The sequence below is a fragment of the Lynx canadensis genome, chromosome B3 (assembly GCF_007474595.2).
Source record: "Lynx canadensis isolate LIC74 chromosome B3, mLynCan4.pri.v2, whole genome shotgun sequence".
NCBI lineage: Eukaryota > Metazoa > Chordata > Mammalia > Carnivora > Felidae > Lynx > Lynx canadensis.
Window position 1 is genome coordinate 112,937,389 of NC_044308.2, and position 20,076 is coordinate 112,957,464.

The window sequence follows — 20,076 nt, forward strand, 5'->3', positions numbered from 1 at the left end:
ACAAGCTCTCTAAAATGTAAAGTCTCTGTAAAATCTCCATATACTACTCTTTGGGCCCTCCACAAGCAGCTGCTGTTAGAAAACTATACTTAACTTCACTAATAAGAGAAGGAACAAGAAGTTGAGTATCTCCTGTGACCAGTACCACTATGTGCTTTATGATTAAAGCAACATCATGAGGGTAGTATAATTATCCTTCATTTTAAGTAAGAGAAAATTAAAGCTCAAAAACAAAGCAATTTTCCCAACATAATCTATTTTGTGTAAGGATAGAGGTTGATTTTACAACTAAGTCTTCTGGTTGTAATGACTTTTTTTCTTCTCTATGCCACAATGCTTCCCACGGGAATCTCCTTAAATTTCATATCTCCAGCTTTTAATGGCAGCCCTGAAACCTATCAGGTTAAGTAGTTTTTACTGTCATTAGTGTCTTCTAGCTATACTGTACTTACTCTCCAGATTAAAGACTATGACTTAACCACTTTAAAGTTGCTCTCACTATCTTCAGATAGCCTCACTCCTTTAATCTGGTCCTTTGCTTTCTACGCTGATACCTAAACTGGTTGACTCTATCCTCTACTGTCTCCATTTTTGCTCCCAAGCAGAGAAACATTACTGAAAAAATTAATAGAACTGTGATTACCCAGACTACAACAAATTTCTGCCACTTAATGTCAACCTGGTACTTAAAGTTGCTTGGTAATCCTGATGTCACGGTCTTGTTGATTTCCTAGCACATTCCCCTGTGGATAGTTCATTCATACATTCTGTACCCTCTTTATACTTCAGTAATAGTCCTTCTTTCTCACTCTTGGCATCTTTAATGGAAAAATGAAACTAAGAAATATGTGTCAAACTGAACTAGATGAGGGCTCCCTCATCTTTTCTTTAACTAAAAATTTTCCCCATTCCTTTAGCTATCTTTCTTTCCTCCAATCTAAAAGGAAATGGTATTTCTTTCTAAGAACAATTCCTCTACTTCTACCTTTAAATTCATTCTTTCTCACCTTCCTCATAACTTTCTAAATTATTTTTTTTCTGTCTTTGATTACTTTTTCTTTAATGGCTCATCTTCCTTCTATATCCAAATATACAGTGATTACCACTCTCATAAGAAAACCTATACTTAAACACCCTATTGCCTCCTTGAGCTACTGCATTGTTCCCCTCCTACTGACTACTAGGTTTGTGCAAGGAGAGATCTGCACTCATTGCATTTTCTTCTTCACTATCCACTTAAAAACAAAAACAAAACAAAACAAAACAAAACAAAAAAATCCCAAATCTATTTAGTGCCCCATTAGCACAGAAACTGATTTCCTGAAGACAGTAATAACTCCTAATCTCCAAATCCTGCTCTGATATTTATCCTCCCTAACCTATCTATACTATTTAGTATCAGTGACATTCTTCACTTACCACTTTGAAACTGTCTCTTATATTCTGTGATTCCATCCTGTTTGATGCCCCGACTACTACTTCTGTCGTTCCTTATCTTTCTCCCATTCGCTGAATGGAGTATTCTTTCCCAAAATTCTGTTCCACTGCTGTGTCTTCCCACTCTCTAAATTCTCCCTTAGAGTTTTTCTCTCATTTGAATACATGCAGGTAATTTCCCATATCTCTAGCCTCAATCCTGACCTCTTTTTTGTAAATTCAAGCCTTCATTTTTAACTTTCTTTGGATATTTCTACCTGATGTTCCACTATTACCTAATCTCACTCACCATCTTTCCCTTTCTACCACCATAAAGAGTGGAATACTTCCTTCCAGATTTGCCTTTTTCTTTGTTGAAGGCATCACTATTTCCTGGAACCCTTTTTGCCAAGGCCATCAGTGACACTTAATTTTTTTTTTCATCTTTAATTGTGGTAAAATACACCTAACATAAAATTTACAATCTTAATCATTTTTAAGTGTATATTTCAGTAGTGTTAAATACATTCATATTGTTGTTCAACCAGTCTCCAGAACTATCTGAAATTCTGTACTCATTAAACAACAGTTCCTCATTTCCCCCTCCCTCCAGACTCTGGCAACTACCATTCTACTTTATGTCTCTATGAATTTCTTTACTCTAAGTACCTCCTGTAAGTGGAATCACACAGAATTTGCCTTTTTGTGTCTGGCTTAATTCACTTAGCAAAATATCTTCAAGGTTCGTCCATGTTATAGCATGTGTCAGAATTTCCTTCCTTTTTACAATTGAATATTTCATTATATATATATATGTGTATGTATGTGTATATATTTATATAAAAATTATATATATAACATATATAAATTTATATAAAAATTCTATGTCTATAAATACACACACCCCCCACATTTTGTTTATCTAGTCAGCCATCATGGGCACTTGGGTTGCTTCCACCTTTGGCTATTGTGAATGATGCTGCTATTAATAGGGGTGTGCAAATATTTCTTTGAGACCCTACTTTCAATTTTTGGGTGTACGCTATCTTTTTAACATAAGGAGATTAGGTGTAGTGACAGCTTACTTATAGGAAAACTAGAAAATACAAATAAGCATTAATTCACTACTTACTATATATGAGCTCCTACTATGTGCCAAGTACTATTTTAGTTGCCAGAATACAGTAGTTAACAAAAAAACACAGTGGTCCCCGTCCTCATGAAGATTGCATTCTAGTGTAGTGCAAAAAGGGAAAGAAACCACTGCTAACATTTTGATATATAGTCATTCAATTTCTGTGCTTATATAAATATATATTTATTTGTAAAAATGAGACAGTGCCATAAATACTATTTTATTTTCTGGGTTTTATTTTTTCAGTTAAATAGCATATCACAAATCTTTCAATGGCAGTGATATGTGTCCATAATGCATCAATGTCTATAAAGAGTTCTGTTATATGTATCATAATTAATCAGTTCCCTATTGTTAGATATATAATTTGTTGACCATTTTTTACCATTGAAATAAACAATGTTGTGATGAACATATTTATCTGCATCTACCAAAAAAAAAGAGATACACTCAAAAATAATAGAGGTGAATCAAAATGGAATTGTTAAAAATATTTAATCCAGAGGAAGACAAAAAAAAGAAAAAAGAAAAGAAAAGAAAATGGAGGGGGGAATGAAGGAAAAAAGAAACAAAAAAAAAGCAAAAAACAGAAACCAATATAAAATGGCAGACATAAGCTCTAACATATCAATAATTACATTAAATATAAGTGGTCTACTTTATTTGTAATCCCCAAAACTGGAAACAGGAATAAAAAGCCATGAACTATTGCCACATGCATCAACTTGGATGGACCTCAGTGGTATTATGCTGAGTGGTAGGAAAAAATCAATCTTAAAAGGTTACGTATTATAGGATTCCATTTATATAACATTCTTAAAATGATAAAATTATAAAGATGGAAAATGTATTAGGGATGTATTAGGGATGGACAGGAGGGAGAATATGACTATAAAGGGTTAGCATGAGGAATATCTTCGAGGTGAAGAAATGGTTCTGCATCTTGATTTGAGGTAGCAGGTCATGCAAATCTACATATGTGGCAAAGTGGCAAAGAAGTATACATATTCCTTATACCAATGTCAGTTCCCTGGTTTTAATATTATTCTATAGTTATATAAAATGTTACTATTGGGGAAACTGGGGACCTCTCTGTACTATTTTTATAACTTTCTGCAAATATATAATTACAGCTCTTTATGAGCTGGAGTTAAAAACAATTTAAACTAAAATAGTTTGTGTTCTATGTTAGCATGTGACACAATTTATCTGTTTTGGAAGTCCTGATTTCAATTTCATTTCTCAGTTTCCCCCACTCCTGGTCACTTTCAGCCTAAATTAGACCATTATCTTCTGGAGATGTGATCAGTCCAGTTTGTATCACTTTTTGATGGGCCATTATTGTGTATTAGGTTTTCTGAAGTAGTCATTTTGATTTATGTGAGCATCATGTCTTCATGTTCTATTTATTGCATGACAATTTGTTAAACCGTACAGCTTAGCAGATGCAGTAGCATTTAAAGCTCCAGAGATTACACATCTGGCCACTGCCACGTAGATTAACATTAAGGCAAATATAAAAGTTTGCCAGGTACTTCAAAGCCACAATTCTAGATTTCTAAATTTCAATGTAAAAATATGTCAAATACTTTAGCATCCTTCCTTTTATCAGGAGAAAGGAGCAAATCTTTGTATTACCTAGTAGCCATCCAGGAAAGTAAAACCTTGTTTTAAAGGTGTAAAAGACATCTGAACAGTTTTATCCTGAATATGGGAAAGGCAAAACCAAGAAGAGTTGTCAGAGGAGAAAAGATATTAGTAAAAGTCAAAATAAAAACAAGAAATATTTGCAAACAATATTTTTAAAATCACCAATAAGTGACCGTGATTATTAGAAGCTTTTGTTTGAAGTGATTTAAGAGTATGCCACAACTCAAAGACTTAACAAAATATTTTGGTTATAAAAAGGGACCTTTGTTATCTGGGCACAAGATAACTTGGCCATCTTTAACAGAAAGAAAACCCAAATTATAATAATGATTTGCAATAAAAAATTCACAGGCTTTTTTTCCTTATGAAGAAACCCATGTCATATGACCAACTTTGTCAATATTTTTCATACATATTATCCTTTCTGTGAATTCATTATTTATAATTATTACTCCCAAGCTATAAAAGTAATTTTCCTTTAGACCTTCTATACTTACTTTGTAATACTCCCGAATATTTTTCACTGTCATCCCTCATATTTTGGCACAATCAGATCATTTTTGCCTGAAGAAAAATACTCTTTTTTTACCTAAAAACTAAACATATTCACTACCTTGCACAAGCATTCCTCTGCCTTTGTATATCCTTTTTAACCTGTTAATGATGGTTACTCTAACCTGTTAATGATGGTTACTCTAACCTGTTAATGATGTATGTAATAAGAGCATGAGTGTGTTAAAGATTACATTGCCTGCAATGTAATATCCAAAATACCCAAATTATGGAAAGAGCCTAAATGTCCATCAACTGATGAATGGATAAAGAAATTGTGGTTTGTATACCCAATGGAATACTACTTGGCAATGAGAAAGAATGAAATATGGCCTTTTGTAGCAATGTGGATGGAACTGGAGAGTGTGATGCTAAGTGAAATAAGTTATACAAGAGAAAGACAGATACTATATGTTTTCACTCTTATGTGGATCTTGAGAAACTTAACAGAAGACCATGGGGGGAGGGGAAGGAAAAAAAAGTTAGAGAGGGAGGGAGGCAAACCATAAGAGACTTTTAAAAACTGAGAATAAACTGAGGGTTGATGGGGTGTGGGAGGGAGGAAGAAGTGGGTTATGGGCATTGAGGAGTGCTCCTGTTGGGATGAGCACTGGGTAATGTATAGAAACCAATTTGACAATAAATTTCATATTAAAAAAATGATTTATCAATTGCTCAAATTAATACTTGTTAAGATCTTAAAGTTAACAAGGATCTGACAATTAAAATTTAATTCAGGGACACCTGGGTGGCTCAGTCTGTTGAGCGTACAGCTTTGGCTCAGGTCATGACCTCATGGTTTGTGGGTTCAAGCCCCATGTCGGGCTTTGTGCTAATGGCACAGAGCCTGCTTTGGATTCTCTGTCTCCTTCTCTCTCTCTGCCTCTCCCCTGCTCATATGCACTCCCTCTCTCTCTCTCAAAAATAAATAAATATTTTTTTTAATTTTTTAATAAAATAAAATTTAATTTCATATAAGATCTTATGATTTAATAGAAGCCTTACAAGAATTCATCCTGTAGAATGAAAAATATATTTTTCCTAAACCCTTCTAATTTCTCAAGTTCTCAATTTTGTTACCCCTGAAACAAAAGACAGATTAACAAGAGAAAAGGCATATACATTTTTTTAAGTTTTTTGTGACAGAAGAGCCTTCATAAGAAAATGAAGACCTGAAGAAACAGTCAAACCTGAGCATTTTTATATTAGGCTTGATGAGGAGTGGAACGTCATGGAAAAATATGATAGGACAAAGGGTTTGAGGAAAGTAGTAGTAAACTGAGGGAAACTTAGCAAGGCTTCTTGTTCATTTGGATTCCTCTGTGTCCCTTCATCTTCAGAGATAAGGATGCTCCTTTCCTCCAGGCATAGGGAGGGTACCTCTCACATGAAGGTTTTATGACCTGTGTAATGGGGAAGTCCTTCTTGCACATGCCATTTCTCAAATTCCTTCAGCTTGAAATATCCACTGTACCAGTTGCCATATTTTGGGGTAGCATGCCTTGAACCTCATCAGCCTCTTTTCACAGAGACATGCCATATCATCATTCTCAGATTTAGATGAACACAGTGTTGCTATTTTGTAGCAAAACTAGGAAAGGAAATTTAGAAAACTAAATTAAACTAGAATATATTTCTAGTATCATTTCTTACATGCTAGTAAAGTCAGGAAGAAAACACAATTTTTGAAGCAAGATTATCAACTCTGCCTAATTCGTGCAGAGTCATCACGATAGAAATAGAATGTGGACTTTTTTCAAATACAATTTGTAAACCTCAGTATTTGAAAACAAAATTCTTAAAATACTCCTTAAGTTATGTTTGAAAGCTCTAAATGCCCTTTTTTTCTTTCTGAGGCAATTAGGTTTTTTTGTTTGTTTGTTTGTTTGTTTGTTTTCCCCAGAGTTTAATCAGAAGCTATTTAAAATACGAACATCTCCATTAGAGTTTATAATCTGACTTTTTCTCTCAATGTGTTACATCTGTTTACCTAGACAATCTGAGTATTTCTAAGGTGTGTCCATAATTGCTAGAATTGGTTTTTGATCAATTAATAAAGTATTCTAGAAAAAGGAAAAAGAAAAGTAGGGATGTATAAGGGAGCTGTTTGCAATGGATATGGATTTAGTGACCACTAGAGAAGCCTGATTATCTTCCCTTTGCAAAGAAGGGAGAAGTCTTATGCAGACAAGCCCATTTCAAAACATAGAAAAGGGAAAGTGAGTCATTATAATCAATCTCAGGCCCTTTAACAATTCAATCAAGACCGTAAGATTAAATCTCCGAAGAACAGAAACAAAGAAGGATGTCTCTTGAAATAAACTAAGTGATTTCTCTTTTAGAAAGGAGACAGAGAACCTCCTCATGAGGGTTTAACAAAAGAATTTTAAATTCTGTACATTTTTATTTAAACTTCCTTTTGAAACTTTGCATAACAATAAAATGCTAATCATTGAATATTCAGAATTGTATTTCCCTTTTGTTCTCAACATGCTTTCAAGTGGATAAATGTGGTCATGTCATATGTACTTCAAAGTGACCACTGGAATTCCAAATTGTTCTTCATGAATTTATGCTTTTTTGAAAGATAAATGCAAGAAAAATAAAACAAGCCAGAGTTATGCCAGGAAGTACAAGAATTTTATTATTAGATGAGCCCATGAATTGGAAAAATATTGCTTATATATTATACCTGAAGTCCTTAGCACTAAGGTTGAATCCCTAACAGCTGACCCTAAAAATCAGCAGGAATAGTTAGAGAAGAGATCTCTCCCAAAGCCAATTTCTCAAACATAAACAAAGAAAAGCTCTTACAGACACACAAGAATTTAGCCAAACAAGCTACATCTTGTTTGTTGACAAGCAAGATGATTAGTATCAAATCAATGCTTTAACACATCTTCACAAGAAAAACAAAAATTTGTACAAATTTGATCAAATAACCAAAAAGTCCTGGGAACCTTATTCTCACAACAAACAAAATAAATATCAGCTAGCTTTGGGAACTCAACAAAAAAGGATCAGACCTTAAGGAAGTGCTGGACTTACCATCATAAGCAAAGAATCTCTGGAGCAAAGAGACTCAAGAGACCTCAGTGAAGTTCAATGTAACCAATATAAGAATAGTCGTAGGAAAGGGTCTTGTCTAAGTCTTGGTGGGACCTCTAGGACTATCAAAGTCTTGATACAACAACCACCAGGGAAATTTGTTGATCATACAAAGCTGTATAAAAATTTCTGAGCAAGGGAGAGCATCACCATGGAAGAATCCCAGTAGTGCCAGAAATGGAGGATATTACAGAAGGATATATACACGACTTTGAGAACTGAGGTTGGTCATGAGAACTGGGGGTGGTTTTAAGGTCAAAATTAGCAAGTAAGGTCTAGGCAGAGACTGGTCAGATTTTATAAAATAGGTGAGTTGCTGAAATGGTCTCATCTTTGGAGCACATGAGTCCATCTGGAGTTATCATGGTCTCAATTTGTCCATGGTCTTGGAGTATATAAGTCTAAACAAGTTTATGTTAAAACAATTTGACTTAAGATAGTTGTTTGAGTTACTTGTCATGGTTTGGTACAGTTTCTCTGTTATACAAATAATAGTACAGTTTTGCAAGTTGATGTTTCTGTTTCTCAGAAGGAAAGAGTTTGTATGTATGATAGCCAATTATAATGATTGGTAGACATTTAGACATTGAATATCTGAAATGAAGGGGTGGGACGCCTGGGTAAGAGAATGACTAAAACCATAGGGTCAAGGAAGATATGTTATTAGGATGTTCTTAAGAACTGTGATCTTTGGGAAGATAGTGAACTACAAAGGGAAATAAAAAGAATCAAAGTTTAAATGTTTGAAAGACAGTAGCACCACTAGTAACAGAAACAGGAAATTGAAATTTAATATATGGTAGACAGGAAAGTAACAAGGTAGGGAGATAATGGGTTATGTGTTGTTTTACTTTGGTTTTTTTTTTTCTTTTGTATTTTAACTGTGGCAGGTTTCAGGCATCATTTCAAAGATGACCAGAAGTATAAGATAACCAAAAAATAAGATTAAGTTTTAAAAGGAAATATTGTGAATTTGTTCTAGTATATTCAGCCTTAATCTCCCATTCAGTTCTGTTTTTCTTTGAAAATACATGAAATGCACTGTAAATCCCACACCCTCATTTAACTAAGTATTATTTTATCATGTCAGCTTTACAGATAAATGACTAGTTCTCCAATGATCTCTAATTGTTCTGTTATTTCTAGAACTGTTTACAGCAAAATAACACCCTAAAAACAGGGCTCTTGTTTAGTTGGTCAGTACCCTTTTGTGGAAAAACAAAAAAAATTATATAACCACACAGTTTCTTTCTGAAGCAACTTGTCTGATTAATGGAGTTAAAGAACTGTAAGCCTTGGCCTTTATAAAATTATAATGACTTCAATAACTGTGTGTTAATTAAGATCAGAAAATTAATCTATATTAGCACTGCAATAGCAATTTTCTAAGCTCTGCCAGACTAAGGATGAAAGTGGGTTGCAATGTCACATGGCATCTGATTAAGTTAAATTAATGCAGTATTTGAAGGGAAGACTCCCAGGTGACACTGAATAAGATGATCAGTTTTTCTCTAGCTATTTTAAGGGAACAGTTGGTTGCAAAGCTACTACTTTTCAACATAAAGCCAAATGTCCTGCCACATGGTATCACTAATGAGTCAGAAGGAAGATTGAAGGGGCTTGGGGTTATTGTTTGGGAGAACTGAGATATGAAGCTCTAGGTATTGGCCATATTAACAGCCTAAGTATCTAAAATGTGCAGGCTTGCCTTCAACTTCCTTAGGTAATAGTCCAGATTTTTTCACCTCCAAGATGTACTTTTTATTCATTTTGTATTTCTGGATTCAAAGTACATCTTAAAATTGATGTGTAAATTAAAGTTGTACGTTGGTGTGTCTGCATGTGTTAAGGATCCCTCCTCTTAAGTATGTTATAATCTGATCTAAATCTGTATTTACATTAGAAGCTAATTCCATCTACACTAGCATCTAGGAGTAAAATATGAAAATAGTTGGGGTAAAATAGGTGCTCTTTAAATGTCATTTTTCATGAAGGAAGATAATCATATTTATTATATATTTACCCACATTAACTGAGTGTTCATTACTTCAATAAATCCTAACTACTTTTTTTTTTAACGTTTATTTATTTTTGAGGCAGAGAGAGACAGAGCATGAACGGGGGAGGGTCAGAGAGAGGGAGACACAGAATCCGAAGCAGGCTCCAGGCTCTCAGCTCAGAGCCTGACGTGGGTCTCGAACTCATGGACCGCAAGATCATGACCTGAGCTGAAGTCGGATATTTAACCGACTGAGCCACACAGGCACCCCAGTCCTAACTACTTTTAAAAGCAATTATTATTACTATATGTTATAAGTAAGAGCATTAAGGCATAATGTGTTTAGGTAACTTGAATTTGAATGTCTGAATCCCAGGCTCTTCCCACTATATACCACACTGCCTCACTGAAACATCCTAACATAGAATAAGTTTCCAATAATTTTTTTCATAGACATAATGGGAGATATTAAATCTCTAAAGGGTGATTCAATTCAGAGTCATGGGATAATTGTGCATATTTCTAGTTAAGCATTACTTGTTTAATTTTGCTACTAAAGAGACGAGATACTTGTCTCCCTCTCCTTCAAGTAAGTTTAACTTCTTTGATATTGTTGATCCCACTTCAGAGAAGAGATCAAAAGCTTGAAAAAAAAATATAAACAATCATTTTCTTCAGACTTGAAAATATCATGTCACAAAGTCTGTACCTCAGATGTTCTCAGTGAAAGACAAACTAGAAAAGAATATTGGGAGGGAAAAAGTAAGTTGTTTTCTTTAGTTTGCCCCTGTGAGCGACCACTGGGAAGGCCAATCTCTACAAACCACTATTGTCAAATTGTAGCCAAAGCAGGTGTGATATCTGGCCTGCTATTTAGTCACCATTTAAATTTCTGAATGCTTTTTAATTCTGGAGGGACATTTTTTCCAACCTCCTATACTCTCTATCCAGGGACCCTTTGGGTGTGTACTGTCTATGTGCCAGATACTGTTGTAGGTGTTAGATATGCTAACCCCTGTGTCCTACATCTACTTCTTTTCCATTAACCATAAGCAACATTATCCTAAGAGAATAATTTGTGGTGGTTTTTTTGGCTTTGTAGCTGCTAAATCCTGAAGATGACCTCTTACCAGGAAAGATTCGAGACAGCAATCGTTCAACCCTCTTAGCAACAATTCAGGAACATGGTTACCCCACAATCAACTTGGGAATTGTGGGAGACAAGTAAGTATTGGATTTTATTTGGAAGTTGTTTTTGTACAAATTTGAATTTTGGGAGTACTAACTAGGTGGGGTTGTTGCTAAAGAGACAGAAATTTAATACAATAATTTTCAATAATCTCATTCTTTAGAAGCCAAAAAATTATGGACATGTCTGTGTCCTTTAGGGACATTTTCCTAGAATGCCTATTACAACAGGAGAAATACTTTTTGCTCTCCTGTGGGTATGTTAAGTTTACAGGGGTCTTTTTTGATAGTGTTGGCTTTATTCTAATGGAATTAATGGTGATGGTATTATTCCTATTCACCCACACTTGTTTCAAGAAAGACAGGGAAGACACGGGTAAGAAGATAAAAAAGAATGTCAAAATTAGCACTAACTGCTCCTTTGTAGTTTAAGTACAGTTTTTTCTAGGACTTTTATATTGATTTTTGTAGCCTTATGTAACCCAAGTTTCTCCAGGCTTCATTCACCCATCTGTAACTAGAATCTGTAACTAGAATTGCCCATCTCTAAGAGCAATTACCGCATATGCTAAATTAACTCAACCCTCTGCTAAATTCCCCCAAGGATTTCTGTACCTTCCAACCTGTGATCAAGATCAAGTCTTTTTCTGAGCACCCTACTACCACGCAGCACTGCCATGCAGCCCTCTCTCATCAGGATTTCCAGTTCACAAGACACTTGCCTGCTTTTTTTAGTAATATTCAAACATCAACCTGGTAGAGACAAAGCTCAGAGACAAATCTAAGTGATAGATAGCATGATGTATCTGTCACCCATAATTGCCCCTTTCTTTCTTGTAACCACCTTGTCACTGAGAAAAGCTCATTATATCTGGATCTTTCTTCCCCAGGACAAGGTAAGAATTTCCCAGCAAATGTGCTTTTGAAGAGGCACCACCTTACCATTTCACAGAGTATGCTCTGACACTTACACCCCAGCTTAAGCTCAAACTGGACACAACACAATCCAAACCTTGGACATAGCATCTTGCTGATAACATGAAAGGGAGTAGTTTTATGTTCTTTCACCTTTCAAAGTTCTCTCCTTTCCTCATAGTTTTTTTTTCTTTCTCTGAGGATATTGGAATACAGAGTCTGTTAGACATGTTTTCAAATGTCATTGTTTTTAAAATCTTCACCTTTGTATTTACTTGGATGCTTAGTTTTAGAGATGCCCATAGCTGAGTAACCAGCCAACTTAGAACCCATGCTGGTGAAGACAGTTACTTAATATCACTTTGACCCAGGCTCCCTAGCCCTTGGGAAAGAGTAGAAATAACCCACTGAAAAAAAAAGGGGGCCGGGGGTGGGGGGGGCAGCAGGAGGACGAGTAGTTATGTGAATTTGGGCCTGACTATTAACCTGTCCTTTTTTTTTTTAACTTTTTTAAAAGTTTATTTATTTATTTTGAGAGAGAGTGAGTACGCTGGAGGGTAGAGAGAGAGAATCCTAAGCATGCTTCACACTATTAGTGCTCAGAGCCAGATGCAGGGCTCCAATTCACAAACCCGTGAGATCATGACCTGAGCCAAAATCAGGAGTCAGATGCTTAAACAACTGAGCCACCCAGGCATCCCTAACCTGCCCTTTCATATAAACTTCAAGCACCCAAAAGTTATCCTGACGCAGGTACACCTTTACAAAAGACAAAAATTAACTTCCCAAAAGAGATAAGAGGAACCCAAGAGTTCCAAAAGCACAGAGTAGGTCCAGAAACTCTAGGGACCAACTCACCAGATTATTTAGGATTTGTTTCCCACCTACAACTGCCTCTGGCCTTGCCTTCAAAGGCATTAATGGGCTGTAAGAAATATAATAAGGTAAAGGAAGCACTTTTGTGTGTGTGTCATTTTTACCTTGAGCTTTTCTGGACTATAATTCTGTCCACTCCTCCTATTTTTGCACTTTTGTATATAAAAACAATTGCTTACTTGATATACTATTTTTGCTGCCATTACACCATTGAAGGCCTCATATGTTGATATGCTAATATTTAATTGTCTCAGGCCCACACTGTTGAGTTATGGTAGATGTTTACTAATAATATTGGTTTCATATGTTAAGTCCAAAATGTTCCTTGAAAACAATATAAAGAACAATAAAAGTATAAGCAAGATATAGGCAGTTCTGAGAATATACATATCTCTAGTGCATATCCTTTTCTCAAATGAAAATATGTTCCAGAAAACTGAGAACAATGTTTTTAAAATACAACAATGCAAAGCTAGACTTTCTCAGTCTTAGAGTGCTATATTAAAGAGGCCCAGAGTAAATGGTTAGAATGCAGAGGTGGAATGTGGGTGGAAAGAATTTATAACTGTTCTAATGGAAATGTGTGCTGGGAATTTAGCAAAGGAAACAAGGTACATTTAATCTGCAGCCTGTTGATACTCTGTGAAGGCTGCCTCCCTCTTCATTCTTCTCGTTCCTATGTAGCCCTTTGCTAATGAAAGTAAATGTTATACAGAAGCCTCTCTATGAAGCTCTCCAGGGAAACAAGAGGGTCATGGGAGAAACTACACTTTCTTTAAAGCAAGGAGAGAAACAGCTCAAGAATGTCAGCAAGCCCAGAACCCCTGCTCAGTTGCGACAGATAAGAGTAGGGAGTAAGAGCTCTATTCTTATATTTAAAATATGGTTGGAGTCTGGTTTTTAAATTCTATGATTCTACTTCTCAGCTCTTATTCTTATCACCAACCATAATTATAATGATAAATGTTGAAATTGTAGACTAAGACTCTATAATTAAATTAGGCTTAATTTTTCCTCTTTATTGTACATGTTATTTAAAAAGAGGGTATAGTGAAAATTTGGGGAAAGGTGCTTCCAATACCTGATAGTTAGCACTGTATTTTAAAAGCATTCACTTATAAATATTTTGTGTGTATTAAAATATATTCCATAAGACAATTTCTCACAGCATGTGTAACACAAGACTATTGGAGTTCCTAGCAGTTTTTTAAAAAGACAAATTTGAAACAGAGATGTTAAATGAACTTGCCCAGCATTATGCAAGTTACTGGCAGAGGTGAAAATGGAATTTAAGTCTTGAAATTATCAATCTGCAATTCTTTGCTATCATTATGAAGACAAGATAATAACTACATATGTCAGAAAGGAATCATAACTATGCGCTACAGTGGTCAGAGTTTTTTTTTTTTGTTTTTTTTTTTTTATAAAGGTGCAATGTTAGCTAAAACATGAAGGATGAATAGAATTTGTATAGTTAGAAAAAGAGTGTGTTAATCAAGTAGGAAACATGGAATGAATAAAAAGTAGACAAGTAGAAAATAAAATACAGAAGTAGAAATAAACAGCGAGCTACTCAAAGGCCAGAATGATTAGAACAGGAGGTTTAGGTAGAAGGATAATGGAGGTGAATTTGGTAGAAATTTGAGGCCAGACTTTGAAAGGCTTTGCAATCCAAGCAGAAACTACCCAATTCATTTAAATTTGAAGCTTTAAAAAAAAAAAAGCGAAATTGACATCATAACCATTATTTTACAAAGATAATTTGACCAAGGCATTTCACATGGGCTAAAGTTGGAGATGGACTAGGTATAACAATACAATTTATTTATTCATTGTTCAGTCAGTCAGGAAGTATTGGTTGTGTACCTGTGAGAATCAGCTAGAGATCTTATTTAAAATGCTGATTCTGAGGCACCTGGGTGGCTCAGTCAGTTAAGCGTTCAACTCTTGATTTTGGCTCAGGTCATGATCTTGTGGTTCATGAGATGGAGCCCACTGCATTGACAGTGCAGAGCCTGCTTGGGATTCTCTGTCTCCCTCTCTCTACCCCTCTCTCTCTGTTTCTCTCTCTCTCTCTCTCTCTCTCTCTCTCTCTCTCTCTCTCTCTCTCACACACACACACACACACACACACACACACACTCAGATAAATAAGCTTTTTTTTTAAATGCTGATTCTGATTTAGCAGTTGTGGGGTGGGCCAAGATTTTGCATTTCTAACAAACTCCCAAGGACACCAAGCTGTTGGTCCGTGGATCACAGGAAATTACAAGGATTTTTGTCAGTTTAATCATGCATCTACTATGAATCTTAAGACCAAGGCTATTGAAGATACAAAGCTTAAACAGACCTAGATCTTGCCTTTGAAATTACATGTACTAAAAATGTACTAGAATTTAGAGATTAGTAATAAAAATGTTTTATGAAGTTACAGAGCTTAAACTCACATTTGGAAGTAGAATTTCTTTAAGAGATTAAATCAAAAGACATTGTGAAGGTTATTACATATAACAGAAGAGTGTCAATGTTGATTTGTCTTCATCTGGATTACAAAGCCTCATCAAAATGGTATGTGACTATAAACACAAATAAAATGCCTGCAAAACCCAGCTATTAGGTCTGTCTACCACAGTTTTACATTCCTCTCTAGCAGTACACCATTTCCACTTCTTCATGTTTTATTTGTAGTTTATCTTTTCTTGATTTTTGTAGCTCCTCTTCCTATGTTCATTCCCTAAATTTAGGAGTCCCCATTGCTCCCTCTTGGCTTTCTGTCCTTCTGATTCCTTATGCCAATGACTCCCAAACTTCATCTCTGTCTTGGGCTCCATGCCTAGATCCACTTACTTCCTAGGTGCATCTTCTTTAAGTTCAATGGGCATTGCAAACTCAACCTGTCCAAAAATCAGTTCACCATCCCCTCACCTCACTCACCGCCTCTCCCCACAACTGCCCTGTTCCATTTCCTTTCATTCTTCTATCTCGTGACTGCCTCACCACCTACCCAGTCACCCAAGCCAGAAGAAACCTGAGCACGTCATCATAGGTCCTCTCTTTCACTCACCCCTGTATTTAAGTCCTGGAGATTTTCCCTTCTTGATATTTCTTCTCTGCATTCTCATCCCTTCATCCGTACTGTCCTGGCTTAGTTCAGGGCTCCATTTATTTTTTGTCTAGACATATGAGACTGCCATCTTAACTGGTGTCCATTCTTGAAGTCTTCTTCTCCTCTAACTCACCCTCGATTCTGCTACCAATATGACCTTTCTAAGGTGTGTATTCTATACCTGTGGCAGAATTGGGGCTTTATTATATATGGATAAGCACACCCTAATAATTCAACAAACTTTTATGAGGGGTTACTGTGTCAGGTATTGTACCAGTCCTTGGTACTACAGAGATGAATGATACAGTTATTAGTAAGAATACAAAGAAGTTTTCAATTCTGATCCTTCCCTCTCCTCCCTTCCCACCCAATATACATCCATTTTCTCCAGACTCCTTACTGCAAACATGTCAGTCTTCATTGAGTACCCATCATATATAAATAGCACTGTACTACGTTCTCTCACTTATGTGTCTTATTTAAGCCTCTTGAAACAACAGAGCCAGATAAGTGTCTGTTATCCCCATTTTGGAGATAATAGTACTGAAACTTAAAAAAAATTAAACTGTTCAGAGTTACGCAGCTAGTAAAAGGCAGAGTAAGGAGTTCAACCCAGGCCTGTCTTAACTCCGGGGTCCTTTCTAGAACCTTTTGCTCTACCATGCTACCCTTTTAATTGGAGTTAGCATCTGTATTTCATTAATATTAAGGTTAATAAACTAAATAGGCTGTATCTATTTTAATGAATAAAACCCCTTAGTAAATAGTAGCTGTGAACATTTCAAAAGCCAGAGGGGAAAATTTAAATTGTGAATTACATATTAACTGTGTAGTTATAAATGAATTTTAAAGACTTGAGTTGCAGAATCCAAATCTTTAGATGATATAGATGATATAGAAATGAGGAAAATGACAGGAGGATTTATTACAGTCTTCCTTTTATAATTTCTTCCTTTACCTTTCTTCTCACAGCTGCTGGGGCTGCATTTGTGATATTTATTATGTTTGGATAATTTGTTACACCAAGTTCATAGTATCTTTTTGGGGGTGGGAGATAAAGGAGAAAGGAAAAGAGAAGAGAGCATATACACAGTGTGAATGTATAATACTTTGGTAGTCAGCCCTACATTTATTCAACTTACAAATAACCTAGATTCCTAAACAGCCAACCTTATTCTTTCCTTTTTCCCTACTCACCATATAAAGTTTCTCTGTCACTACATTAAAAGAAGGGAAGGGAGAAAAAGCATTTTGAGAAGTAAGGGGGAAGGCCAGGAACAACAAGAACAATTTAGTGGTACCGTTAATCTCCTTGCTGCCTGACCCTCACAATGTAGCCTATTTAGGAGAGATGTTTGTTAAGCCCAGATATCCCACATACTGGCTGAATGTGTTCTATTCACTTTGCTATACTTTCTGATAATATAATATTTAAAGAAACAATTGTGTTAAAAAGTATTCTACTTGAAAGTTTGCATATTAATGTGAATACATTTAAACCAGACATCCAATATCTGAGTAAATCTGCTGTCCTGAATGAACAGGAGTAAATCACTTAGCACTTGGAGTTCTTTGAGGCAGTGGGAAAACTGTACGGAAACAGAACCTTAGCATAGCAAGATACTAGGGGCCCAGCAAGAAATGCATTGGCCGCAGGAAATGACTAAAGAAAGGCAGGTGGGAAGATGTCATAAGCAAATGCTTTATATTTCAACATTGTTTCTTCAGTCTTCCATCTTGCTTCCACAGTTCAGGCTAGTACTGCAGGGTAATTCCGCAATATACGAGTAACATTATGAGCTAAATTAAGGTTTGTTTGTTTGTTTACTCTAGAATCATACCCACCATGTGTAGTACTTATAGATGTTTATATAGAAAGGTGTTCTAGGTTACAAACAACCAATTTTACATAACCTGTGAGTTACAAATTAGCTGTGCAAAAAAGACTTACCTGAAGCTAGCAGCTTTGTACTAACTGCATGGTATCTTTTAATGCTGTCTACAGAGATGTAATTAGTAGTAAGACATTAAAAGACTTTAGATATGGGTTAACATGATCATCTTTTATTCCTGGTCCAATTCTATTATGCACCTCTTGGGCCATTGTTCTAGAGGTTCTAGTGTACATTTTTAATGTAACTTTTTAATCTTAGAATAAACAAATGTTCATTGAAGAAAATTTAGAAAATATAGGTTCATCAAAAAAAAGCAAAGAAAGGAAATTAACATATAATCCCATTACCCAGTATTACTCTCCTTTTATTCTTCAATTCTATGTGTGTATAGAGTTCATATATGTGTGAGTGTAAGAAAACAAAGAAATCATACTCTTATTATAACTTTTCATTTTTCCACAATGTACCATAAACATCTGATTACATAGTTCTCTGCTATATCACTTAAATGCCTATATATTATTCTCTAGTATAAAGTTTAATATTACTTATTTATACAATCCCTTATTGTTAGGCATTAGGTTGTTTCTAATCTTTCTCATTTGCAAGTAAATGATGAACACCTCTATCACTAAATCTTGGCATATACCCACAATTATTTGCGAGTGTCTTTAAATTTTTATTTTATTCATTTTGTGACCATTTGTTGAGTGTCTGCCATATCCAAAACTATGTTGATGGCAGAGGTAAAATGGTAAATAACTGCTGTCCTCAACTGCTGGTAGGCATGTAAAACAAGTTGTTCATGACTGTATCCTCAGCAATTAGAACAGTGCCAGCACATGGTAACTATTCAATAAGTGCCAGGAAGTAACAGAAAAAGAAAGAGAGGGACCACTGAGTATGAACCTGAATATGAAACTAGTCAAGTCTAGAGGTTTCTAATTGGCACAAATTGGTATGAGTCTATAGGGATAAACTACTTCTAAGATCCATCCTGTTTCTACCTTGAATATGGGATAGTAGATGTCCTGGTTTTCTTTTTCCCATGGCTGGTTCAATGACTTCTTAGCCCCCTTTTGTCCTCTAGGCAGCATGAACTACTACTATTTCCCTACTGTGGGGGAAGAGTCTGAGACAAATGAGGAAGTTTGGATAGGTAAATGAGTATGGCATACCATATTTGCCAGCCAAGATAATTGTGGGCAGACTTGGTTAAGATAGTCATCATTTGGGCACATATGTTTTTCTTTGTTTTTCCTTTCCCTCACTTTCCTGATAAAATTTCTCAGAGAAATTGCTGTTTTATGTGGCTTATACAGAGTGGAAAAAGGATTTGTTCATAGTTAGCCAGGGATATTTTCTTTCCCAGCAGGAAGCTCCATGAAGGAGTGTCTTGGTACCCCTGTGTACACAGCACTAAGTAGGAACACATCTCCTAGATCAGGTAGCTCTGCCGTCTTTTCCTATACTACCGTTTCTTTCCATGGAACCTAGAAACTATGCAACTGTCCAGAAGAATCTTACAGGGTCCCTTCACAGTGAGTCCAAAAACCTAGCCATAGGAACAGGCAAGAAAGTATGGCACTGACAACAGAATTCCGTTACTAACTGAGACACATCCCCCAAAAATGCACAATGTAAAGCTTTGTGGCTGAGATAATTTGTTTTATATTTCTGAAGAAAAAGAAATATAAACTGGGAGGGGAGCAGAATTCCAAATGGATTTGGAAAGCCTCTAATTTAAAAAGTTGGGGAGCTGTTTCCTTGGGCTTAAATGGATGTTATACATTTACCTCTTCAATGAAATAAGCAGTAATCATGATCCAAATATACAGAATCCCCTTGGGAAATTTTTTTTAGATAAAGTTCAGCATTAATCGAGTTTATATAATGTCTAAGACTGGTTTTAACTATTCAGCTGTTTATATTTTTACAGCAGCTTTAAAACAGCTTGGTAATGTAGCTTATAACTGCTGACTTAGCCCTTCTAGCCTTTCAAGGCCTGCAGGGCTGAGAAATTCCCATAATTAAGAAAAGGGTTCCCCCTTCTGGAAAATTGCCATCACAGTAGGCTGCCCCACTCAAATCATACTGGGCTTCCTAGGCTCTGTCATAGATTGGTGTGCGGGATTTGAATTGCCTGCTCCTGTTGTTGCCAATTTGTGAAGCTGCCTCTTCACATTAGAGCATGAAACAGAAGGAACAAGCACTGAGACAGCAAATTGGATTCTTA

The 20,076-nt window shown here is 35.7% G+C and overlaps 1 protein-coding gene across 14 annotated transcripts in view; it reads left to right on the forward strand.

The window, feature by feature from the left end:
• Positions 1 to 20,076, forward strand: part of GPHN (gephyrin) — a 628,070-nt gene that overhangs the window by 559,739 nt on the left and 48,255 nt on the right. For all 14 annotated transcript variants that reach the window (XM_030319344.1, XM_030319345.1, XM_030319348.1 and 11 more), the window contains one exon: positions 10,963 to 11,084. In XM_030319344.1, the coding sequence (XP_030175204.1) occupies positions 10,963 to 11,084 (122 nt within the window). The remainder of the gene's footprint in view (positions 1 to 10,962; positions 11,085 to 20,076) is intronic.